General features: G+C 39.5%; 1 protein-coding gene across 8 annotated transcripts in view; it reads left to right on the top strand.

Moving 5' to 3' along the window:
* SRPK2 (SRSF protein kinase 2) overlaps nucleotides 1-27,853 on the top strand; it is a 278,856-nt gene that overhangs the window by 158,336 nt on the left and 92,667 nt on the right. For 6 of the 8 annotated variants that reach the window (XM_054018167.1, XM_054018156.1, XM_054018111.1 and 3 more), the window contains 5 exons: nucleotides 5,871-5,954; nucleotides 8,055-8,206; nucleotides 25,986-26,094; nucleotides 26,749-26,836; nucleotides 27,067-27,154. In XM_054018167.1, coding sequence (XP_053874142.1) covers nucleotides 5,871-5,954; nucleotides 8,055-8,206; nucleotides 25,986-26,094; nucleotides 26,749-26,836; nucleotides 27,067-27,154 — 521 coding nt within the window. The remainder of the gene's footprint in view (nucleotides 1-5,870; nucleotides 5,955-8,054; nucleotides 8,207-25,985; nucleotides 26,095-26,748; nucleotides 26,837-27,066; nucleotides 27,155-27,853) is intronic. The other 2 variants (XM_054018147.1, XM_054018176.1) reach the window with 1 other exon arrangement.

The following is a 27,853-nucleotide window of genomic DNA, read 5'->3' as shown; positions in this document are numbered from 1 at the left end:
CACAATATCTGCTGTGCAGTGACCTGGCACTCTGTCCATACCTTCAGCGCCCTACGCCATGGACAAGTGGGCAGCCAAAGATGCGATCATGGGACGTGCTGTCCTGCAGCAGGCGATAACTTTCTTGTCCTTTTGCCCGCCTCTGAGCTGATCACTGCTTTGTACTCATCTGTATTTGGAATACATACAGTGACCATCATTCGAAGAATAACAGGAGGTTACTTTCCTGTAACTGGAGGTTCTTCAAAATGTGTGGTCCCTATCTATATTCCAGTACCTGCTCATCGTCCCCTCTGCTGCAGACAGTCTATTCAGCGGTAGGATGGTGACTGAGCACAAGGCAACAAAAGACACATATGCGGGTCAACAGACACTGCTGCTGAAAACTTCAGACTCCAGCGCATGGCATGTATGCGCACCCACTTTTGGAATATAAATAAGGATCATACATCTTAAAGAATCTCCAGTTACAGGTAAGTAATAGGGATATAAATACTGTTTAAAAATTTAACTGTTTAAATGATTAAAAATATTTCATTTAAACAGTTAACCGATTAAAGGGCTGGCCAGCCGGCATGGCTGGAGCCAATCCAGCCAGTGCAGCTGGGACTGGAGCTGCTCGGGCCGGCGGGGCTGGAGCTGTTGCGGCTGGAGTCACTCCGGGCGGCGTGGCTGGGGCCACTGCAGGCCGGCTGGAGTGCCCAGGGGTTAACAGTTAAGGTGGGTTAGACTAATATGTACCGGTTAGACTAATACGTAAACGGCAAGACTAATAGGTACCGGTTATGTGGTTAACATTTTACATCCCTAGTAAGTAACCTCCTCTGCTGCGTCATAGCAACCTTCAAATATTTTCGATTTGGGTGGGTGGGTGGGTGAGAGGAAGAGACTGAGACTTTTGCACTATATAGCTGGTAATTAGGGCACTGGCTTGGAATGCAGATTCCAGTCTCTTCTCTTCTTGATTCAGTGTAGAATACTTCACCCCACATCACTCTGAATCAGGCAGAGCAGGGACTTGAACCTGAGTCTCCCAGGGCATTGACCTAGGCACTAGGCTATCAGAATATGAGTCTTTCTCAACAAAACTTCACAAAGCAAATGTTTTTTAAACCAGTATATGTCCATGAGATGTTTCAGAGTTGACTAAAATGTTTTCACGAGCTGTAATGGATAGATTTGATAGAGACAAGATGACATCTATGTATCTATATATATAAAGTCTCTTACAACAGCATTCACTGTCCACAAGTGCTTTAGACAATGATGAAAAACACCATTCTAACCCTCCTTTTTCAGTTGTCCTTTAACTTAAATAGTTTCTTTGGAGTCCAGGCCAGCTCCAGCTTTTCTGCCGCTCCAAGTGGCAAAAAAAAAAAAAAGAAAAGAAAAGAGCGGCGGCACTTCGGCGACAGCTGAGTCGCGCCACTTCTTCTGCGGCAGTTTGGCGGCGGGTCCTCCCTCTCTTCCTCTTCGGCGGTAATTCGGTGGCAGCTCAAAGAGGAAGAGAGGAAATGAGGGACCCGCCGCTGAAGACCTGGACGTGCTGCCCCGATACCGGAAGGAGTGCCGCCGCTTTGAATTGGCCGCCCCAAGCACCTGCTTCCTGTGCTGGTGCCTGGAGCCGGCCCTGTTTCGAGTTGAAAATGTCTGTGCGTGGTCTTATCCCAGGGGTGAATTACTTTTTGGAAGCTTGAGTTAATTTTGCTTCTAGCCCTCAGTCCTGAGACTGAAGCCTAGGTGCACCAATCCATTATTCACAGTATATTCAGAGAACAAGAATTACAGGTACATTTTTGTTTGTTTTAATTGCAGTGATTTCTGCAATCAATTCATTTAAAAAGAGAGAGAGAGAAAAAGAACAAAATAAAAAATAAGATATCATCCAGTTAATTCACTGAGATTTCAGATAAGGCAAGTGCGGTGTGTCGGGGTGGGAGATATTTCCTATTCCAAGAATATCTTTAGCTTCTCCTTGTGGCTTTTATCTGAGATAAAGCTTAGAGGTAGTCTCACTCTCTAATGATAAAATAGTTCAATTTTGCCCTAGTGGAGCGCAAGGCTTGTTCATCTCTGTGACTCAAAATAAAACAGACAAGATTATAATAAGGTCCACAAATATGTATATTTCCAATGCTATGGTTTTTGAGGTTAATAATGTTAAGCTAATTTAGAGGTTTGACAGAAACAAGCTGAAAAATCTTTGAGCAAGTTTAATGAGGCCTCAGGTCTCCAATAAATTTAACGATCATAAACCTTGTAAGTTTCTTCTATTACATATTATATAAATGTCTCTAGTCTCTGTTTTCCAGAAGCTGGGGATGGGTGATAGGATGGATCACTTGATGATTACCTATTCTGTTCATTCCCTCTGAAGCACCTGGCATTGGCCACTGTTGGAAGACAGGATACTGGGCTAGATAGACCCTTGGTCTGACCCATTATGGCCGTTCTTATGTTATTATTTAAATGATTTTTCCACTTACATACAATGTATACTGGCAGCTGGTGATGGCAGTAGAAATCATAGCCAGTTGCCATGGCAACATTATGAAGTACTGCAAGAAATGCAAATACTGTACTGTGATCAGTTGGTGTATTATTCCTCCTATCCTTCTGCATGGAAGAGATTCAGACCTACATTTTTAAACATAAAATGTATTTCTACTTGTAGTCCTTCTTTTGCAGCAGCCTCATATTTCATTCCTTAAAGATGTGGGTCTACAGAGATGCTGTCAAGAGACTAGTAGAATCATATACTTCAAATAATCCCTGAACTTTCTTTTATTAAATGTATGGAGGAGTATTCCTGTAACTTTCTATTCAATGTTTTTCCTGTTAGCAGTTACATTGGCCAGGAGAGTTAGTAAATTCAGGGGATTTATTCATCTGGAATCCTTATATGCAGTTGTTCCCAGAAGTGGTGATTCTCAGGCCTGCACCAGAATTTTCTGTCCCCCAAAATTCTTTTTACTTCAGCCAGTCTGTTTTCATTCTGTGTGTACCAAGACCTTTCACAACTAGGAGAATCAGATGCGTACTTTAGATGTGATCAGGTCATTCAAATTTTGTTTACAGAAAGCTAAAAAAAATTGGATGCAATTTCAGGATTAGTTGAGGGACATAAGGGGCACAAAGGCATCCATGTCCACTATTTTCAGATGGATACATTCAGTAACTTGTCAGATCTACAAATTGTTCATACAAGATTGCCCTCGCTCTGTGAGGGCTCACTCATTCAGACACGTGGCCATTCCCCATGCAGAACAATGTTTCGTTCAAATAACTTCGCTGTATGGCTACCTGGTGTTCAGTGTATTCTTATCCATCACTTTAAAGTAGCTGTGTTGTCTTTGTCTGACTTTTGGACAAAGGGTTCTGACGTCTTTCTTGCTTTTCCTTTATTAAAACTCTTCATGTGGTGTGGGAAGAAAGAAGAAAAGCAAAAAATTAGCAAACAAAAAAAGCCTCTCAAACAAAAGCTGTTTATTCTTTTGGTTAAAATTTCCTGGTGTTTTAAATTTCTCTCTCATTTGTGAAGATTGGTTTTCCTGCTGGCTACTTCACAGTTGTAAGGGATCTTGGAGCACCAGTTGCCCACAAGAGAGGACAGAAAAATTTACTTACCCATCCATAATTTTTCTTTCTCTGAAGTGGGCACCTCGTGCTCTACAAGACCACATGCAGGCTATCACCAAATTTTGCATTATATTCAAGCTGCAGGGGAAATACTTCAATCCTTCCTTTTTCTCTTTTGGAGCATTCCTACAGAGAGATTGAGAGCTTGGGATCTGACTTTGTTGTAATTCTTCATTTCCATTTTTTGTATAATAAACAAATAAGATAAAGTATCCTGCCTGGAGATATCTAATCTGTTGTAATGATATTAATTAGAACTGATAGTTTTGTCATCTTAGCTTGGGCAATTGACAGGGGAGTGAAAGGGAGTCATTTCTCTGAAGAGCTCCACCTGCTGGCAGAACATTCTAAAGATAGACAAGTTTTTTGTTTTATTTTTTAAAAAGAGGAGCCTCCAGGCTTTGAAAGTTGAGGAGAAATAATCCAGTTATAGTGGATCACAGAGCGCAGGGTGCCCCATGTAGAAAGAAAAAATTACAATGAGTGAGTATGTTTTAGCGTGTGTGTGTTAGATTAATATTTGGGATGTTATAAAAGTGCAATAATGTAAATAATCTTTAGTTAGAAATCTTACTGCATTACATAGGAAGTTTGATAATGCTGCTTTTAAAAATATTAATTGAAGTTGGTATATGTGCTTTTTGCTATAATTTAAAACTTTAGCATTTTGACTCTAATGCCAAAGGTGTGTTAAAGTCCACTTAACAAATGTAAATACAACATTTTTAAAAATTAGCATTTTGGTAGTCTTTATAGTTATAAATAAAATCACAACAATAACTAATTTTATATTTATTTCATACATCTCAAAGAAGGATACAAGAGTAGCTTTCATAGTATCTGATTGTTCAATAAGAGGACATCTAAAGTAACCCTGTTAGTGCTCCTTCATAAGCACTGGCACAGCTGAGTACTGTGAAATATTGTAGTAGAGGGAGAACAAAATTTAACATTGGTAAAGTATCATAACTAGTTTTTATTAAACTATTTGATGAAAATTCAGGCAGCCAAATGAAGTGTTAGATATAGTCACCAGTTTTATGTGATCTATAGCATGTATTCAGTTTAAAAAAAACCCACAAAAGTGGAGAAGTGCTTTCATAGCTAATCACCCAGGTGTTGTCTTTCCCCATCCTCTTCTCAGGCAGCAAATAAATTTAACCTTTCCAGAGATGTCAGTCTTACAGATTCCATGGACAAAACAGAACTCTCTAATTTTAAATCAACACTTTATACCTTGTAAGTAAAATGCTAAATAGCCAGATAAGAAACTATTTCAAGAATCCTCCTTCCATCCTTCCTTGTTCCAACGATTGCTAATATAACATACACAAAGTTCAGTAAGAACAACCTATCCCTGAATTCCCAGCTAGCAAATATAACAAGGATTGCAACAGAAAAAAAAATCTCTTCTTTAAACAAATCAAATATAGTAAGTTGGAAAAGTCTCAAATGAAGCTTCATTTTGTTAGACTATTTCTCCAGAAATATCTGCTTTTTCAAATTCTAAAAGTGTGGACTACTTTGGGCCTTTGGAGAGAGGTTATTGATATCCCTTGTTGTTTACTTCAAGATGGGTAATGAAAAGTTAGAGTCCTATTTCTGAGATAACTCCCAGTTCTCCCTTAAGTACTGTCAATATCGGGTGCAGAAACAGAACAGTAGCTCCTTGCTACTAAATCACTGTAGATTCATTGTAGCTTTAGCATCTTGCACAGTTCTTTCCTTCAGAGAGAGGGTTTAGTGAATAATGTATTGCTAAATTTTATAGTGCCAGAACCCTGTCCTCCACTCCTGACCTCACAGCTGCTCCGATCCTTCTCCTCCACCACCCTCTCCACTCTACTGCCCACTTCATACCTGCCCCCCCCCACCCTTTCTCTCCTCCTTCTCTCACCTATCGCCTTCCCCAAACACACTTTCCCTCTGCACCCAACACTCTGCTCTACTTGCCCCTTGGCGTAGGTGTCTGGTGAAAATATTCTTTGGTGGTGGTAGTGAGGGGAGTAAGGGGTGATGGAGTATATTCTATCTGGCTGCATTATTGCCACACTCTCTGAAACATTATCCAATGTAGAATCTCATGGTTGAAGTTAGTTACTGTAGTTTCTAAAGTCATATAATCCAATAAGATGATTCCAAACATTCAGAAATATACCCTTGTTACCTGACTCACTGTTTTCAGGTATGCCAACCAAGTGCAAGTTCATAATTGTGCATTTGTTTTCTAGCTCATCAGTCTTAATGTTGAACTGTTTACAGTCCTTGACCACGGTATCCAAAATGGCCTCATGTCCAGAAGATGAAGTTTCAAGGTTTGTGACATGGAGCTTTACACTGTGAATTCTTTTAAAAAATGGATTAGAGCTTTTTGTCAACATCCAGCTGGGCTTGAATGCTATCTGTTCATTTATGTAATAAATCCAAGCTTTTGGAGATGGTAGATTTCAGGTCCATTAATTGATCTTGTAGTAAGATTGATGGTGATTGGGCTGAGGATGTTTTTGTGAGACCAAATTCAGTTTTCTTTCAGTCAAAAATGGCAGTACAGAGATGAATGACACTAACAAAAAAGGAAGAATAAAAGGAATAAAAATTAATCCAATTCCTTGAAAGAAATATTTAGAAACACAATTGCTATATGTAGAGCCTTGCAAATCTGCAGATATCTGCTTTATATCCGCAGACCATGTTTGAAGATCATGGATTGGATGCAGATACAAATTTTATATTCACGCAGGACTCTAGCTATGCATGCATTTTTCCTTCCCCTGTTTCTATTCTCTCCCATTCAAATCTTTAATTTTTTATAATTGTTTATTCCTGCCTATAGCTTAGCAAAAAAGATGATGAAAGATATTCAAAATTGTCTTTCTAAATCTCAGAATTTACTCAGAATGTAATTACACTTCTTCCATTTGTTTCTGGAGGAGGTGGAGGAGGGATAAATTTGATACTCATGCAAGTTCTAATATTGCTTAGAGCAAAGGCATAGCAGCTGGTGTGCAGGCTGCCCCATATTGCCAAGGAAACTTATTTCTGACCAACTGTACCTTGCTATTCCAAATGCTGTATTTTCCCAAACAGACTGTATGTTGTGCAAAAAAGTGGAGGGGTATGTGTTGTGATATGGATATATGTAGGACTGAGGTAAATCCACCTAAATAATTTTTTGTTATGATCAAGGAGCAGTATTTGAATTTAGATTTCCAGAGTTGAAAAGTTAACATGTTACACCAATGTATTTTCCTGTCCTCAATTGTTGTGGTTTTAATGGAGAGATACTGGTAATTTAAATGAGATCTTTCAGAGAGCTGGGATTTGCAGTAGATGTGAAAATAAGCATAGATAGTTATGCTGATGATGTAAGGCTGAGATCAACCTTGCCCACAGCACTACGATATATTACTGATCTCTTTTCCTGCAAATAAGATTTTCTGTATACTTGTAAGTATGAATACAAGCCCCCCTCCGCCCCCACAACATCAACCTATTTGAGAGAAAAGAAAAAAATGTTTAGCAGATAGGTACCTAAATGTCCTCTTTTTCTTATGTGTATAACTGGTGACAACCAAAATGTGAAAATCTGACAAAACTCTGAGCTTCAAAATACTAATTGTAATTATTCTAATTATTGTATATGAAATGTATTTTAAATAGCTAAACGAAGAAGACATCTCACTTATAGGATATCTCTTATCTTCAGAAGCCAGAACATTTATCAGAGTACAAAATGTCTTTAACAATTCACTATTTCAAAAACATATTTGGTAAAAATCTGTGTGTTTCCATTGATCGATTCCATTGCATATTTTGAGCAAAGGCTAGCTAAAAAGCTTAGACTTTTCTTCCTATTTACTACTGCTCGCTCCTTCCATATTGAGGTGATTTTCTACATTACTGATAGAAATTAGATATGAAAAAAGCCTATTGAGTCATCTAGTTTATTTCAATAGCCGTTGGAGGATTGCTCCCTGCAATATGTTCTTGAAACTTCTTTGTTTGCTGTCACAGAGGAGACTTGGTATAACTTATCCACGTTGGTCATCTTTGAGGAATATTCTTTCTTGATTCCAAGTACTTCAGACTCTAAAAGCATATGTGCAGTATTTCATGTATTGGTTAGGAATTTGTAATATTTTTATATGTCTAATTATTCCTGATACTATAAACCTTTTATGAGCTGTTTCAGTGTAATGGTTTACCTTCATGTGAAAGCTATATCTCGTCTTGCCAGCTTTACCTACATACATTTTTGGAAATACCTGGGGCATTACCAGATAATATAAAGAATAACTGTGGGAAAATAAATGAGATGTATTTCACTAAAATTTGAAAGATGGATTTTGTGGCTAAACCCTCAATTAGCATCCTGACCAAGCTTCTCAGTTAATGTACTTTCTTTTCATTTTCAGGCCAGAGCCTCAACAGAAAGCTCCATCTGCACCACCACCTCCACCTCCGCCCCCACCTCCGCCCCTGCCAGAGCCAGCACCACCAGAACCAGAGGAGGAGATTCTGGGATCTGATGATGAGGAGCAAGAAGACCCTGCAGATTATTGCAAAGGTTTGTGTAATTAAGCACTATATAAAAAGTTGAATGTTAAATAGTAAACATCTATATAATCCCTTGATAACTTTGGTCCTCAAGAGCCACTTGAATGGTCTTCTTTTAGAGTGAAGCTTATGCTTTTGTGTGGTAGAGACAGAGTTTTCTTAGTGCTGGTCCTAGATTATGGAATTCACTCCTGCAAGAACCAAGGGTATGTCTACACTAGAGAGACTATACAGGCATTGCTATGTCACTGTAGCTATGTTGGCATAACCCTGTAGTATAGATGCTGCCTATATGTTGGTGTAAGAGCACCACCTCCCTGATTGATGGTAGCTCTAAGTCGATGGAAACATTCTTCTGTTGACATAGCTTCATCTATACAGGGGATTAGTTTGGCATAACTGTGTCGCTCAGGGAGTGCTTTTTTTCCCCACACACCTGAGCAACGTAATTATGTTGATCTAATTTTTAAGTGTAGACCAAGCCTAAGAATGGCCACAAAAGTCACCATTTTCTGTCTATGCAATGCTTATCACTTTTATTTATTTTACTTTCCCCTAGGCAAAGGAATGGAGAGAACATTTTTGGACCAACATTAGACACATTATTTTTTAACTCTGCAAGGCTTTTAAATAGTTTGGTAACTGGGATGATATAATGATATAATAACCTATACTTAGAATAGAATGTATTTCTCTGATTCTTCCCTCTAACTTCTCTGCACCATTGAGATTCACATTCACTCACTGGAAATCTTCTGATCCTGTCCTTGTACACTATATGAAAACTTTATTCATACCTTTCTTATTCTGCTATTCTGCCTGATTTACGATGTGCATGGGCTAATTAGATCATCAGCTAGTCCAATTGCCCCAACTTCTGCAGGGAGTCTTGGAACCATATCTTGGGGCATCACTGGGAGTCTGGTAAAGTACGAAACATTATTTTAGTGGAGAATGCAGATAAACTCAAGACAAGTGAAAGACAAGTAAATGTTGAGCAAAAAACGTTAATGTGAACCAGGAGCAATCAAAAAAGTGCAGATCTGTTGCCCCATGAGAATGCCTGTTCTTAGTGTTATGCATGTTACATCACATAGGCGCATAATTTTGTCAGAGCATTCCATACACTAAAGAATTTCTAAAAAATATTCTTTAAATTTGGATAAGGCCAGAGTAAAGTCTTGTAATTGTTGAAGGTGTGTTTTGGTTGCTGTCAATCTTGCTCTAATTCTACCAGTTGTACAGTAAAATTATGCAGTTTTATTTAAAAACCCAATCCAGTTTTTGTGTAGTTTAGTAAATGCCACACTAATTACTCTTACAAAAATATTCCAAATACCAGGCTTTTCATGGGATGGAGGGGTTCTTTAAGCTCCAAAGATACCATTTTTTTTAAGTATCAGAGGGGTAGCTGTATTAGTCTGAATCTGTAAAAAGCAACAGAGGGTCCTGTGGCACCTTTAAGACTAAAGGAAGTATTGGAGCATAAGCTTTCGTGGGTGAATGCCCACTTCATCAGACGCAAGTAATGGAAATTTCCAGAGGCAGGTATAAATCAGTATGGAGATAACGAGGTTAGTTCAATCAGGGAGGGTGAGGTGCTCTGCTAGCAGTTGGGGTGTGAACACCACGGGAGGAGAAACTGCTTCTGTAGTCGGATAGCCATTCACAGTCTTTGTTTAATCCTGATCTGACGGTGTCAAATTTGCAAATGAACTGGAGTTCAGCAGTTTCTCTTTTGAGTCTGGTCCTGAAGTTTTTTTGCTTTAAGATGGCTACCTTTACATCTGCTATTGTGTGGCCAGGGAGGTTGAAGTGTTCTTCTACAGGTTTTTGTATATTGCCATTCCTGATATCTGACTTGTGTCCATTTATCCTCTTGCGTAGTGACTGTCCAGTTTGGCCAATGTACATAACAGAGGGGCATTGCTGGCACATGATGGCATATATAACATAAAATAAGACAGGAGATCTATGTTACACACTTGATGGCATATATAACATAAAATAAGACAGGTTTCAGAGTAGCAGCCATGTTAGTCTGTATCCGCAAAAAGAAGAACAGGAGTACTTGTGGCACCTTAGAGACTAACAAATTTATTAGAGCATAAGCTTTTGTGGACTACAGCCCACTTCTTCGGATGCATATAGAATGGAACATATATTGAGGAGATGTATATACACACATACAGAGAGCATAAACAGGTGGGAGTTGTCTTACCAACTCTGAGAGGCCAATTAATTAAGAGAAAAAAAAAAAACTTTTGAAGTGATAATCAAGCTAGCCCAGTACAGACAGTTTGATAAGAAGTGTGAGAATACTTACAAGGGGAGATAGATTCAATGTTTGTAATGGCTCAGCCTCGAATCCCGACCAGGGGTATTCTATTTGCTACCCAAGATCCATAAACCTGGATATCCTGGACGCCCCATCATCTCAGGCATTGGCACCCTAACATCAGGCTTGTCTGGTTATGTAGACTCTCTCCTCAGACCCTACGCTACCAGCACTCCCAGCTATCTTCGAGACACCACTGACTTCCTGAGGAAACTACAATCCATCGGTGATCTTCCAGAAAACACCATCCTGGCCACTATGGACGTAGAAGCCCTCTACACCAATATTCCACACAAAGATGGACTACAAGCTATCAGGAACAGTATCCCTGATAATGTCACAGCTAACCTGGTGGCTGAACTTTGTGATTTTCTCCTCACCCACAACTATTTCACATTTGGGGACAATATATACCTTCAAGTCAGCGGCACTGCTATGGGTACCCGCATGGCCCCACAATATGCCAACATTTTTATGGCTGACTTAGAACAACGCTTCCTTAGCTCTCGTCCCCTAACGCCCCTACTCTACTTGCGCTACATTGATGACATCTTCATCATCTGGACCCATGGAAAAGAAGCCCTTGAGGAATTTCACCATGATTTCAATAATTTCCAGCCCACCATCAACCTCAGCCTAGATGAATCCACACAAGCGGTCCATTTCCTGGACACTACTGTGCTAATAAGCGATGGTCACATAAATATCACCCTATACCGGAAACTTACTGACCGCTACACTTACCTACATGCCTCCAGCTTCCATCCAGGACACACCACACGATCCATTGTCTACAGCCAAGCTTTAAGATATAACCGCATTTCCTCCAATCCCTCGGATAGAGACAAGCACCTACAAGATCTCTATCAAGCATTCTTAAAACTACAATACTCACCTGCTGAAGTGAAAAAACAGATTGACAGAGCCAGACGAGTACCCAGAAGTCACCTCCTACAAGACAGGCCCAACAAAGAAAATAACAGAACACCACTAGCTGTCACCTTCAGCCCCCAACTAAAATCTCTCCAGCGCATCATCAGAGATCTACAACCTATCCTGAAAGATGATCCTTTACTCTCACAGATCTTGGGAGACAGACCTGTCCTCGCTTACAGACAATCCCCCAACCTAAAGCAAATACTCACCAGCAACCACACATCACTGAACAAAACCACTAACCCAGGAACCTATCCTTGTAACAAAGCCCGATGCCAACTCTGTCCACATATCTATTCAAGTGACATCATCATAGGACCTAATCACATCAGCCATACCATCAGGGGCTCGTTCACCTGCACATCTACCAATGTGATATATGCCATCATGTGCCAGCAATGCCCCTCTGCCATGTACATTGGCCAAACCGGACAGTCTCTACGCAAAAGAATTAATGGACACAAATCTGACATCAGGAATCAAAATACTCAAAAACCAGTGGGAGAACACTTTAACCTGTCTGGTCATTCAGTGACAGACCTGCGGGTGGCTATATTACAACAGAAAAACTTCAAAAACAGACTCCAACGAGAGACTGCTGAGCTAGAATTGATATGCAAACTAGACACAATCAACTCCGGTTTGAATAAGGACTGGGAATGGCTGAGCCATTACAAACATTGAATCTATCTCCCCTTGTAAGTATTCTCACACTTCTTATCAAACTGTCTGTACTGGGCTAGCTTGATTATCACTTCAAAAGTTTTTTTTTTTTTTCCTCTTAATTAATTGGCCTCTCAGAGTTGGTAAGACAACTCCCACCTGTTTATGCTCTCTGTATGTGTGTATATATATCTCCTCAATATATGTTCCATTCTATATGCATCCGAAGAAGTGGGCTGTAGTCCACGAAAGCTTATGCTCTAATAAATTTGTTAGTCTCTAAGGTGCCACAAGTACTCCTATAAAATAAGACAGGAGATCTACATTACACACTTCACCTCTCTACAGAGGAAAAAGGGCCGTAAGCTATCTAAAAACCTACCTGCCACATGGGGCCACAACAGGGGTACCCCTAACTCACCCAGCAATATCGTCAATTTATCCAGCTACACACTCAACCCAGCAGAAGAGTCTGTCCTATCTCGGGGATCTCTTTTTGCCCCAGCATCCCCACGAACATGATACAGTTCTGTGGTGATCTGGAAGTCTACTTTCGCCGCCTCCGACTCAAAGAATACTTCCAAGATAACACTGAACAGCGCACTGATACACAGATACCCTCCCACCAACAACACAGGAAGAAGAACTCCACATGGACTCCTGCTGAGGTTCGAAATGACAGTCTGGACCTATACATAGAATGCTTCCGCCGACATGCACAGGCAGAAATTGTGGAAAAACAACATCGCTTGTCTCATAACCTAAGTCGTGCAGAACGCAATGCCATCCACAGCCTCAGAAACCACCCTGACATTATCATCAAAGAGGCTGATAAAGGAGGTGGTGTTGTCATCATGAACAGGTCTGACTACCAGAAGGAGGCTGCCAGACAACTCTCCAATACCAAATTCTACAGGCCACTTTCCTCAGATCCCACTGAGGAATACACTAAGAAACTGCACCATCTACTCAGGACACTCCCTACACTAACACAGGAACAAATCAACATACCCTTAGAGCCCCGACCGGGGTTATTCTATCTACTACCCAAGATCCACAAACCTGGAAATCCTGGACGCCCCATCATCTCGGGCATTGGCACTCTCACTGAAGGACTGTCTGGATATGTGGACTCCCTACTCAGACCCTACGCCACCAGCACTCCCAGCTATCTCCGTGACACCATTGATTTCCTGAGAAAACTACAATGCATTGGTGACCTCCCAGAAAACACCATCCTAGCCACCATGGATGTAGAGGCTCTCTACACAAACATCCCACACACAGATGGAATACAAGCTGTCAGGAACAGTATCCCTGATGATGACACAGCACAACTTGTTGCTGAGCTCTGTGACTTTATCCTCATGCACAATTATTTCGAATTTGGTGATAATATATACCTCCAGACCAGTGGCACCGCCATGGGCACCCGCATGGCCCCACAATATGCCAACATTTTTATAGCTGACCTGGAACAACGCTTCCTCAGCTCTCATCCACTCACGCCCCTTCTCTACCTACGTACATTGATTACATCTTCATCATCTGGACCCAGGGGGAGGAGACCCTGGAAGAATTCCACCATGATTTCAACAGCTTCCACCCCACCATCAACCTCAGCCTGGACCAATCTACACGGGAGGTCCACTTCCTAGACACCACAGTACAAATAAGCGATGGCCACGTTAACACCACCCTATACCGAAAACCCGCCGACCGCTATGCCTACCTTCATGTCTCCAGCTTCCACCCCGGACACACCACACGATCCATCGTCTACAGCCAAGCGCTGAGGTACAACCGCATCTGCTCCAACCCCTCAGACAGAGATCAACACCTACAAGATCTTCACCAAGCGTTCTCAAAACTACGATACCCACACAAGGAAATAAAGAAACAAATCAGCAGAGCCAGACGTGTACCCAGAAGCCTCCTGCTACTCCACTGGCCATCACCTACAGTCCTCAGCTTAAACCTCTCCAACGCATCATCAGTGATCTACAACCCATCCTGGACAATGATCCCTCACTTTCACAGACCTTGGGAGGCTGGCCAGTCCTCGCCCACAGACAACCCGCCAACCTTAAGCATATTCTCACCAGCAACCACGCACCGCACCATAACAACTCTAACTCAGGAACCAACCCATGCAACAAACCTCGATGCCAACTCTGCCCACATATCTACACCAGCAACACCATCACAGGACCTAACCAGATCAGCTACAACATCACCGACTCATTCACCTGCACGTCCACCAATGTTATATATGCCATCATGTGCCAGCAATGCCCCTCTGCTATGTACATTGGCCAAACTAGACAGTCACTACGCAAGAGGATAAATGGACACAAGTCAGATATCAGGAATGGCAATATACAAAAACCTGTAGGAGAACACTTCAACCTCCCTGGCCACACAATAGCAGATGTTAAGGTAGCCATCTTACAGCAAAAAAAAACTTCAGGACCAGACTCCAAAGAGAAACTGCTGAACTCCAGTTCATTTGCAAATTTGACACCATCAGATCAGGATTAAACAAAGACTGTGAATGGCTATCCAACTACAGAAGCAGTTTCTCCTCCCGTGGTGTTCACACCTCAAGTGCTAGCAGAGCACGTCACCCTCCCTGATTGAACTAACCTCGTTATCTCCATACTGATTTATACCTGCCTCTGGAAATTTCCATTACTTGTGTCTGATGAAGTGGGCATTCACCCACAAAAGCTTATGCTCCAATACTTCTGTTAGTCTTAAAGGTGCCACAGGACCCTCCATTTTTTTTAACCAACTTTATTTCACTTCAAACCTTAATGCTCTATATCTTGATGACCACCATTCCTTTTTAGAAGAACTAGATGCTATTCCCTCTGAAACTGTCACTACTATCTCCAAATCAGCCAGGGAAAGTTCCTCAGATTTGTCACCTAAAAAAAATGGCTGAGGTTTGGGAATCTCCGTCACATCCTCTGCAGTGAAGACCAATGCAAAGACTTAATTTAGCTTCTCCACAACGGCCTTGTCTTCCTTGAGTGCCCTTTTAGCATCTAGATCATCCAGTGGCCCCTCTGATTGTTTGGCAGGCTTCCTACTTCTTATGTACTTAAAAAATTTTTTTTTGCTGTTTAGTTTTTGTGTCTTTTACTAGTTGCTCCTCACATTCTTTTTTGGCTTGCCTGATTTTATTTTTACACTTGTCTTGCCAGAGTTTATGCTCCCTTCTACTTTCCTCAGAAGGATTCAACTTCCAGTTTTTAAAGGATGTCTTTTTGTCTCTAACCACCTCTTTTACATTGTTGTTTAGCAATGGTGGCAGTTTTCTGGACCTCTTGCTGTTTTTTCTTTCTTGGGTTATAATTTAGTTTGAACTTCTATTATGGTTAATTTTCCATGCATTTTGCAGGCATTTCACTCTTGTGGCTGTTCGTCTTAATTCCTGTTTAACTAGCTTCCTCATTTTTGTATAGTTCCCCTTTTTGAAGTTAAATGCTACTTTTTGTTGGGTTTCTGTGGTATTTTTACCCCCTCCCCCCCGGATGTTAAATTTAATTACATTATGGTTGCTATTACTGGGCAGTTCAGATATATTCACCTCTTGGATCAGATCTTGTGCGCCACTTAGGACTTTATCAAAACTTGCTCTTTGTGGGTTCCAGGACTAGCTGCTCCATGAAGCAGTCATTAATGGTATCTATACATTTTATATCTGCATCCAATCTTGAGGTGATATGTACCCAGTCAATATGGGGATAGTTGAAATCCCCCATTATTATTAGGTTTTCTGTTTTTGTAGCCTCTCTAATCTCCCTGAACATTTCATAATCACCATCACCATCCTGGTCAAGTGGTCAGTAGCATATTCCTACTGCTATCCTCATTATTCAAGCATGGACTTTCTATCCATAGAGATTTTGTGGTACAGTTTGATTAATTTAAGATTTGTACTATATTTGACGTTATGCTTTCTTTCACATGCTCTGCCACTCCCTCACCAGCATGACCTATTCGATCATTCCTATATAGTTTGTACCTTGGTATTGTGCCCCATTGATTATCATTGTTCCACTGAGTTTCTGTGATCACTATTATATTCAATATCTTCATTGAATACTAGGCACTCCCCGTTCACCCATCTTAGTATTTAGACTTCTAGCATTTGTATTCAAGCACTTAATATAATTTAAATGTACCTAGCTTAAATGTGCTGTACTTAAAATGCTTTTTAAGGATATTTAACTCCCACAATGTTTGCTTACTTCGTAATGGTATAGCCTGATAACTGTAAACCTATCGATGACCCACTTATTTGTCCCGTTATCTATTCACAATGGCATATGAATGTGCAAATCTTTGCTTGCTATTTTAACTTTTGGCTAAAAAAAAATGCATCTTTTCACATGCTGCCTTAGATTGAGTTCTCATTTTTAATGTCTCCCTTCCATGTTATTAGCTTTCTTTTTCAGGTAACCTCATATTTTAGCTAGCATTTTATTGATTTTTGTTTTATAATAAAAAAGTATGTTTTAACAGCATATCATGACAATGCAGCCATGTCAATACATATACATCATACAACATTTGATCCTGTGCTAATACAGTTCATAACAGTTAAGAACCTACTCTGACTAAGTTAAAGCAGTATTGCAAGATGTGGGAAATAATCTAAATATCTAATATTGGTGTTATTCTGAATTCACCGTGATGGAAATAAGTTCTTCATTAATTCCAAAAAAGGGAGAGGGAGAGTTAAATGGTAAAGAGAATGTAATTAAACCAGTTTGGCCATAAATAAATTATATAAAAAGTAAAAGCTCATTCTAAATATTCATCTGTGTATCAAATAGAGTGGTTCCAAAACATATCTAATATCTTTAGGGCTTGATCCTATTCCTACTGAAGTAATTGGGATCCTTTCCATTTTCTTGTTGGGAGTTTAGTTTTATCTATATCTGCTGGAAAAATAAATGTTTTCTTATCAGAATAACTGTACTTACAAAGAAAGTTTCCTTTGGTTGAATGATTTGATGTAAATGTTAGTCCTGGAGAATGCTAATTTTACCTCTGTTGAGCTGCATTTGGCTTCCTTTGGGATCACATTTTGGGTACATAGACTTTCACAAATAGACAGGAAGGAAAAAGAATACCAGATTTCTTTCTAGATAGCATAAGTGAACTATCTTATTCCTAGAAGATGAGTGTATTTAACTCAGTTGTTCAGTTAACTGCCTCAGCATCCTGTTTTTCAAAAAAGTCCCATAACTTAAATGTGTAAGAGATTTGATATCTCCATTTCTGAATATTCACTTAGACTTTAAATTTATCCAGTAAGAGAGTTCAGACTGCTCAAAAGTAGTAAAGGAACTTGACCTTTGAGAACAAATAGAAATACAAAAATTACACTGTATTTTTGGAGAAATGGCTAACAATCATCAGATGCCACAACAAAAAAGCATTATAAAAATTGACTAAACCTGTCATTCCATATCCAAGAGTCGTAGATCTAGGCTAATATGTCATTGTGGTTCATAATTTTTCATGCAAGCATGTACCTTGGTGGACTATAATTTTAAAGTTCCTATTTCCTAGCATGGAAAAAGTTTGATTTCTTAGCTATTATACAAACTAGTATTTATAGGTATCAAAAATTATACTAATCTATGGGATTCTAAACCTTCAGATGGCTTAAAATCTTGAGCCTATTTCAGATACTGTGGAATCAACCATTAAAATCAGGTCATATCTGAAGTACAGGGAAAAGAAAATTGAATAATCAAAACACTGTTTGTTATTGAAAATTACATATCTTGCAAAATTATCATATCTGTCCCCGGAGATGACTTTTTCCATAATACCAGACATAAGTGAATGAGTTCCAGGTTTTGTAGTTTTAATTTTTTTAACAGTATTTCATAGAAACAAAGTGATCTTGTGTCCTGGCCCAAAATTCCTTCCTGACATAGTAACTCTGTTTAATCGGAAACATTGTATTAGTCTCTGTTTCCAGTTTTCTTTCCAAAATGTCATAATCTATGTGGGGACACTAGATCACATAAGTTCCTAAATATCTAGTTAAGTCAAAAGTCTTCCAGAAGTCAGCTATCAGTTGATATTTTGTGACCTATGGTAATAAATCAATAGGGTTGTTTGTCTCAGCCAGACATTTAAAATGGATTAGACATTGTATTAAAACTTCTTACAGGTGTTCCTGAAAGATTAAAAGAACAGGAGTACTTGTGGCACCTTAGAGACTAACAAATTTATTAGAGCATAAGCTTTCGTGGACTACAGCCCACTTCTTCGGATGCATATAGAGTGGAATAAATATTGAGGAGATATATATACACACATACAGAGAGCATAAACAGGTGGGAGTTGTCTTACCAACTCTGAGAGGCCAATTAAGTAAGAGGGAAAAAGAAAAGGAAAAAAAAAAACCTTTTGAAGTGATAATCAAGATAGCCCAGTACAGACAGTTTGATAAGAAGTGTGAGAATACTTACAAGGGGAGATAGATTCAATGTTTGTAATGGCTCAGCCATTCCCAGTCCTTATTCAATCCTGAATTACAAACATTGAATCTATCTCCCCTTGTAAGTATTCTCACACTTCTTATCAAACTGTCTGTACTGGGCTATCTTGATTATCACTTCAAAAGTTTTTTTTCTCTTACTTAATTGGCCTCTCAGAGTTGGTAAGACAACTCCCACCTGTTTATGCTCTCTGTATGTGTGTATATATACCTCCTCAATATTTATTCCACTCTATATGCATCCGAAGAAGTGGGCTGTAGTCCACGAAAGCTTATGCTCTAATAAATTTGTTAGTCTCTAAGGTGCCACAAGTACTCCTGTTCTTTTTGCGGATACCGACTAACACGGCTGCTACTCTGAAACCTGAAAGATTAAAGGCTCTTTCCACATCCTTAAGGCAGCTTCCATGGTCTACTTAGTTTTGGAACTCTGATTTTGTGGAATGACATTGAGGGTGTCAAGGGCTTTGGTCCCAAATGTTTGGTTCAGTGATGATGGTGCTTACCTGGCTCCAATAGATCCAGATTTCCCAAAAGTTTTGGACCAGCTGACTGAGTGCCAGCACCCTGACAGTGTGGCTCAGTCACACCAATATCTTTGAAGTATTAGTTATAAGTAGGGCTCCGTGTTTGTCATGGGGAGGTTGTGGAAGTCACGGATTCTGTGACTTCTTCCTGCGACCTTCCTGATTTCTGCAGCGGCCGGAGTGGCTGACCCCAGAACCGCCCAAAGCAGCTGGCCCTGAGGATCACCCAAGCAGTGGCTGGTGCAGCTGGCCGCCTGAGTAGCAGTCGGGGGCAGCGGGAGCAGCCACAGCTTGGTGGCTCCCGGCAGCAGTCCCAAGGCAGCTGGAGCGGCGGCGGGGCCCCTGGGGCTCCCCCCTCGCAGTTGATGCCATGGGCCCCCGGGCTCACCCCCTCTCCCCAAGCTTCAATCAGGGGTATTTATAGTATAAGTCATGGACAGGTCATGGGCCATGATTTTTTGTTTCTTGCCTGTGACCTGTCCATGCCTTTTACTAAAAATACCTGTGATTAAATCGTAGCTTTGGTTACAAGTAACTTTTCTTTTAGTGTGTTGGGACTGAATTGCAAGGAACAACACCTTTATAACATCTTATGTACAAGAACCTGACTGAATGGACTGTGTGGTGTGACATGGAGCCCTATAAAAATACATTTCTCTTTTGTTCTCCACTCACTCTGTGTTTGGAGATTGAGAAGAATATGTCTCTGCACAGGGAATTGAGCCTGGAGGAGGTAATTTTGCTGAGGAACCTCAAAGTCTGCTTTTGCTTATATTGATTCCTAGCTTGTTTGTAAGTAATTTTATTAGTTTGAGAATATGTATTCTGTCATGCTGTCTGGAGTGGCTCACAACTGTGAGTGCCTACCTTAAGGCAGACTGTCAGAAAACAAGGGCAGACATCCCTAACTAGTGGTTTATTTTATAATTAGATTTTACCACACCAGTAACAAATGTGAACTCCTGGATCACTATACCAGTCTTACCATGGAGTCACAGACAGTCCCCTTAGACTCTCTAGCCTATTTTGCGATAATAGTCACTTAAAGCAAAAATCACACATCAGGTTTCTCTCAATCCCAAGAGACCAGTCACTTACCCCAGATCAATTGGTACTCTGGATCTTACACCAAAGACAATGCTGGCAGCCAATTCTATAATAAACTAACTAAGGGTTTATTAGCTAAGAAAAAAGAATGAGAGTTATTGAGAGATTAAAGCAGGTAAAATATGTGCACAGGTGAGTCACCGTTTGTAACTCCAAATGGTGGCAGTGATGTAATAAACTGCCAGTTCCCCAAAAGTCTTTCAAGGTACCCAGATTGTCTTTTGGATCTCCAGTTTGCATCTGGCACACTTCCCTGTAAAAGTCCAAACAGTTCAGAGATGAAGGATCTTTCTTGGAATCCATTCTTATATCTTCTTCTGTCAGAAGACCAGCTGACAGTGTCTCTACCCGCGTGGGCTTTTCCTTTGATGACAATGGGTGAGGAATGCACTTTGAATCTCTGACCTCAGTCATCACCACAGTGGCCATTTGCTTTGGAATTAGCACCTTTTCTGATAGTTCTTCATTAGCATTCCCCAAGGCTTCTTTGATGTCTGATGAGTTATTTAGTTACAGGGATATACGTAATCTAAATGTTTGCTATTACATTATAACGGGAACAGATAAGTGAAAACAATGCCTGTAACATCCCATTAGTTTTATGAAGTTTAAACACCCAAAACACTAATCGCTTTGATCTATACTAATACACAAGTGAGAATAGTCTCTGACATGACCTGGTCTGCAAGCATCACATATTCACCTTTTGCTACCTTTTCTGTTTCTGTTAATCTTCCCGTACCTTACATTAAGGGGGAGGAATATAAAAATTGGAACTTACCATGTTCCATTAGTGTGTCTCTTCTTCTCTTAACTCCATCCTCAAAACCATCTGAGACTCCTCATTAATTTTTCAGTGAAACATTACCATACTTTGCCAGTAAATCAACCTTGATCTGAAATCCCAAGGTGGGGCTACTTTGAGGACTGAGCAGGTAATTCGACTTCCATACACATTAAACACTTGAACCTCTATTAACTGTGCCAACAAATGTGCGTAGTCAGTACCTAACTGATTTTATTGTTAATGCTTCTACTAAGAACTTCACTTGGGTCTCTAGCTCATTTCACATTGGCCAGCAAACATCTCTCAGGTGGTAATGATTTTTTCAGTCTCTAGGCTAGGATTGATTTGAACTAGCAGCCTAAAGTGTAAGAGTGCAGTTATCAACCTGACGAGCCTTACTGTACTCCTAGGCCATCAGTATAGAATTGGAGCTCATTATCTTCTCTGATTAAATAACATAAGAGGCAGAAAAGCATTTCTAAAAGTATCTACTGATGGAAATTAAAGAAGTAGACAAAAAAAAAAAATGAAAGTATCTAATAGTGCGCACAAAGTTCATAGAATACCATGACTAGCCTACTTGTTCCTAATATATATGTATAGTTAAGTTAGGCCTCTTACATTTTTCTATGAGGTCATGGTCATTAGTTGATGTGATATCATTAAAGGGGGGAACTTCTTTTGTGTGCAAGAAATTGATTTAATTAGATCAGTCACTGTTCCCTGAAGACTTGATTCAAAGCCCAGTGAAATCAGTGGAAAGACTCTCCTTGACTTCAGTGGGTTTTAGATCAGGTCTGTTTTAAATATCCACTTGTCTAGAAATGTAATTAAATCTCAAAATTCCAACTGCCTGATTTGTGAAGGCATATATGAACCATGATGCTATTATTCTCCTATTTCTGAAAAACCTTAAACATTTGGAGATTACTCTCAAGAGACCATCATCAGTTGGAATACTTTGCCTCTCTGATTTTCTAGTTTCTTCTCCAGAGATGTCTCCCATTCATTCGGTTCACAAAGGGGATAATTCCCTACACAGCAGTGGAATTCATCAGCTACGATTACCAATACATTCAAGAGCATTAAGGAATACATTAAGGAATAATGATCTCTCTTATTTTCTTTCTCTCTCTCTCTCTCTCTCTCATGCGTTCAGCAGTTGCATCAGAAACATCATTATTTTCTGTGGAGAACTGAAAAGCACAACACAGCTTTTGTTATGATCTGAGCAGTACTACTTATACACTGAATATTTACAAATCCTGGTGTTTGTATCACCCAAAAGTACACAATTTCATTAACACCCCTCCCCCGCCCCCCCGTGATGGGGTGCCCCATTCACTGCTATGCTTGTACCTCCTTCTGGCCGCCCTTGGGATTAGCTCACGAGATCGACGCCCTTTCCCGGGGTCACATGCTGTCACTCTGTCTTTCCCTCTGGTCTGTAGCCCCTCTCTCACTCCAGGAACTGCAGTATCCTTTTTGTGACTCGGCCCTCTGGCCAGGTCACTCAGCATTACCCCCTTCCAGAGTATAGGCTTTCAGAGTCTCTGTCACTCCTGCAGTGACCCGGGCAGTTCACTGTCCTGCTGGTGCCACTTTCCCAGTGGCAGGAAGGGGAATCCGGGCCAACTCTCTACTCCAGGGTTCCAGCCCAGGAACCCTACAACATGCAGCCAAGGTCTGTTCAGTTGCCAACCTTGCTGCTTATACCCTGGGCTGCTTCCTATCCTCCAGGAAGTCAGCCTCTCTACTGCCTCCTCCCAGGGAGCAAATGTGGGCTACTTGTCTCTGTAGCCCCCAAACACACCCCTTTCTCCCAGGAAGTGACTGCAGACTACCTTCCTGCTCTCAGCTCCCTGGCTTTATGGAAGCCCCATCTGTACCCACACAGAGGAGCTTCCTCTAATTAGGGCTTTCCTCTCAGACTTCAGCCTAATAGGTTATTTGGCCATCTGGCCTCCATTAACCCCTTCTGGGCGAGCGTGGGGTGAACACCCCAATCATACCTCCTAATTCTGTATGAATGTTTGTTTATAACTCACTTGCCTATTGCTTTCTAAATAACCTTTTTTTGTGCTATGAAGCATTGAAATACATCCCACTAATCACAGCAAAGGAGACACCAATATTTAAAATGCCTTTTTCCTAGTACTGGTGCTACCTGGTGCTTCAGAACTGCAAATTAGCACCCCACTGCTTCAAACATGAACAGGAATAACTTTGCATATGTGGGTGGTGTCATTGACTACTCTCATGAGTAAAGTTACCCCTGTGCAAGTCTGCAGGATTGGGGCCTAGGGCAACAGAAAAAGGTGCTGTGAAAAATGCACCCAGAGAAACAGAGCATTTGGAATTCTATTACAGCAGTAGTTTTGGGGGTGATGTAGTGGTAAAATAAATAAATTTTTATATGAAACTGGCAGTATTCTAATAATGTGATCCTTTACTAAAAGAGAACAGTCCTGAATTGAATGAGACTCTGGCAGTTTATCTGTCCATGAGACACATCTGTTGGTGCCTCATAAGGTCCAAAATACTGTGTACCACATATCTTATTTAGGGAGAAGAATGATTTTGAGTCATATAATCACAGTAGGACCCATTTATACCACTTTAGTAGTGTAAAGAAACGTTAAAATGGGCACCCATTTGTGTTCCTTGGTATGTTTGATGACTATTAGGGAAGGTGTAAGATATTTCAGACATTTTTCATTTTGTCCTGTTTAATTACAAAGATTTGCTGTGTAACTTAAAGGTGCTAAAACTGAGTCTTAAATATTTTCAGCTTCTAAAACTTCAGTGAGGAAAATTGTATCTTTTGCCAAGAGAATGATTGCGCAGGGAATATAATATTTCATACTTCTCAAATTTTGCATGCAACAGATGAAGTGTGCATAAGAAAAGAAATTATTTAGTAAGTTGTGTTAGAGATGTACGTAATCTTGGCTGTCAGGTCAACAGATTTAATTCTTCTCAGAAATGCAAACCCTTTTAGGAATAGGAAGTGGTATTGCTCTTTCCTCCCTTTTCCACTATCCTGCATATGTCTCTTGAGATCTGTCTTTCTTTATTTCATCTAACTAGTAGTTTAAACCTAGATTTATGGAGAATTGGTATGAATCCTTTGATTGTAATCCAGTTCTGTAGTTGTTAGGAAGCAAGTTAATATTTATCCAGATCTTCAGTTTCTAGCCTTCCAGCTATACAGTTAGGTCTGTTAGTGAAATGGTCAAGCTAGTTCTTTGGTTTTGTTTGTAAGATGATTTCTCCATTGGTGTTTGGTCTTGCAGTGGATTTGTGTGTGTGTGTTGACCAAATATTTATGATGAAATGAATAATATTAGGTGACTGCTATAGACAAAGCCTTTGGACTGTGCATGGACATGTGCAGGATCAGGGCTTCCCATCTTAAGAAGTCTAAGATATCTGCTACCTTTGAATATGAAGTAGATAGCAAAATTTCAGTATTTCCTTTGAGTAAATATGCTCTAGGTTTTCTCTTGAAGAAATCTGCTCTGATCCAGATTTGGAGTGCTACTGTAAAAAAAAAAATCTGTTGTTGCTTGAGAGTTAAGAATCTAAGGTTTGGGAATGAGACACATCTTTTATTAGTTACCACAGTGCATTTTTAAAATCAAGACATTGTGTTCCCAGTTATGGGATGTCATGGACCACAGGGTGAGCTCTACCTTGTATCACTCTTCAGTGCATCCCTCCTAGTGATAGGCCCTGGGCCTCTACCTCACTTTAGGGGGAGTCCCAAGATTCTACCATTTTTAGATTGAACCACTAGGCTTCAGAACCCTTCTTTCTCACTGTGGCTACTTTAGCAGATCCAATTTGAATTGGGTCCCTGCAGGAGTCTTCTATCTTGGGAGCTTTGTGACCAGAAAATATATCAGTGACACACTGCAGCCTTTTAAAAACAAAGTATTGTTTAATAGTCAACAGGAACGAACTAGTCAGAGTCTTGTATTAAAATAATGAATAAGGCCTACACACATGAGTATTACCTTAACTTTATTCTTTCCTTACAAGTTTTGGGTAAGTTCCACTCAGCCTAGACACCCCTACTCCTGGCCTTGGACAGCCGGCCACTGCAGCATTCTCTCCGGCCTGGTCTACACTTACAATTTAGATTGACCTAGCTATCTTTCTGAATGCCATAGTTAAGCCAACCTAACCCCTGGTGTAGACACAACTAAGTCAATGGAAGAATTACCAGCATTCAGGGAAGTGGATTGCCTGAATTGATGGGAAACCCCTTTCTGTCGATATAGGAAGCACCTGCACTGCCGTGCTATAACGGCATAGCTGCAACACTTGTAGTATAGACATAGCCTCAGTGCCACTCTGTCAGATACTCCCCTCCAGCCAGTGCTGCCTGCTCACCCTCCTTCCTTTCTAGGCTGGAATCTTTAACAGTTTAGTTCCCTTTGGTGTTAGGTATGGGGCTGGGAAAAATAAAATTGCAAGTTTTGCAGGAGGGCATTTTCCAATAATAATGGCCCCATAGTTCTCTTGAGTACTCTTGGTAATCTCTTGGGAGGTTTTGTCTCCTACTTGTTTTCTCCCAACAGCTTCCTTTGATTTAACTCTGGGCAGTCATATAGAATAATATCAAGCTGGTAAACTGAGGCATATAATTTTCATAGAAATACAGAAATCTCCACATTTTCCACAAGGGAGGGTGTAAAGAATGTAGATGTAGAACATTTTTGAGGCAAAATATTGTAATTGTAGAAAAAACTTATTGCAATTTCCTGATTTATAGTTTAGGACATCTTTAAAAGGTGTTTGGTATTAAAGGAATAAACAGGTAAGTAGAAGTATCTGCTTATTTTTCTGAATGTACTTCTTCTTCTTCTTCTTTTTTTTTTTTTTTTTTGAAAGGTGGCTATCATCCAGTGAAAATTGGAGATCTTTTCAATGGCCGGTATCATGTAATTAGGAAGCTAGGATGGGGACACTTCTCTACAGTTTGGCTATGCTGGGATATGCAGTAAGAGATCTACATATATATATTTGTCTTTAAACTTCTTTTTTCCATTTCTAATCAAGTAAATGCTGATTTGTTATAGGTGCAGTAACTTTTGTTTTAGATACAGGCTGAAGCTATCCACATGTTTTGTTGTGTCTTTGTTGTTGTTTGGTAAACAACTGTATATAGAGCTGTCCACAGTGTTTTTCTCCTTTTGGATAAGGATGTATTTTATAAAACTTGTCAGAAGTTGAAGTCTAAGTTTTATTTTGCTTAACAAATTCTCAGTGCTTATTGAATTCACGTTTTCTTGAGCTGGAGAGCAAGCTAATGTTTTTATTCCTCCTCTATCCTTAATAGTAAACCGATTAAATGGTAAAATAGAATTGAAATTCCTCTTTTAAAGCCATTACCATTTAAAATATTAATAATTCTGTAATTTCAATATTGTAGAAACAATGCATAAAATACAGTTCTAAAGGTATTGTTATTCTCTGTCAGAGTGCACTAAATTATGTGAAATATTTTAACTACTATATTATTGAGAATTTAGGCGTTTTTCCCTTAATTTTAAGGTAAAATTACCAAAATTTTCCAGATATAATCCTCTGAAGTATGCTTCATAACATCTTTCAGCTCTGGTCATTTGTTGAATAAGTTTTTATTATTTTCAAGGGGGAAGAGGTTTGTTGCAATGAAAGTTGTAAAAAGTGCCCAGCATTATACAGAGACAGCCTTGGATGAAATTAAGTTGCTCAGATGTGTGAGTATTATATTGAGTCCTCAGTACTAATAATGGTAAATTATGTATAGGTACAATGGAAGTAAATGCTTTCGAACATCATTATTTTCCCTAAATCTGTTTTCTAAATATATGATATTACTTCGTTGTCATTATTTGTAAGGCTCTATAATCTTGTTTAAATTAGTAGAAAAAATGTATTAGCCTTCTAAAAAGATGAATTGTTTCCAGTATCTTCTTTCTTTGTTTAGGTTCGTGAAAGTGATCCTAACGATCCAAACAAAGACATGGTTGTACAGTTAATTGATGACTTCAAAATTTCAGGGATGAATGGAATACGTATCCTTTTTTGGCTATTCTTCCTAATTAAGATTAAAATGAAGGGGATAAATGAGTATTTAATTTTTATACATTCATGTCTTAGTGTATGCAGAGTGAAGTCATTTTTCAAAATAAGCTGCTTTCTTTAATTTTTTTTTAAAGTAAAATTTAAGACCATCACAGTGACATTTAGTCATGTACTGTATTACAATGTGTAATTCGCTTTCCCTAGTTTCCCTATAGCTTAATAGTTCTAAATGTAATGAAGAATAAAAGATAAATAAACATTTTAAATTTGTTCCTTGATGAACAGGCTTGCCCACTAGACCATCAGAAGACAGGAATATTTTTAAAAAGTTGAAATTTTATTTACAGTGAACAATGTTTGTGGTTCTTCTAACCTTTCCAAATAACATAGTTAAGAAACATGTTGTGTATTAGTTAGTGTACTGTGCTTCATTATTATTATTATAGATACTGCAGTACATTCAATTAGTGTAGGTAGAAAAAGATTTTTTTCTAAAAACAAACAAGCAATTTATGTTGAAACATTATTAGATTCCAATGTGTGTTACTGTTGTAATATATATAGAGAAACTTAAAAAAGAAGGGGTAATCACTCGTTTTAGATAAGGAAGAATCATCAACTAATCAGTTATTTTGTTTCCATCCTTTAAATTGTTTATTAATATAAAATATGGCTATGTAATTGTCTGG

This window comes from Malaclemys terrapin, chromosome 1 (genome assembly GCF_027887155.1).
Source record: "Malaclemys terrapin pileata isolate rMalTer1 chromosome 1, rMalTer1.hap1, whole genome shotgun sequence".
NCBI classification, from domain to species: Eukaryota; Metazoa; Chordata; order Testudines; family Emydidae; genus Malaclemys; species Malaclemys terrapin.
This window is presented reverse-complemented; position numbering and strand designations above follow the sequence as displayed.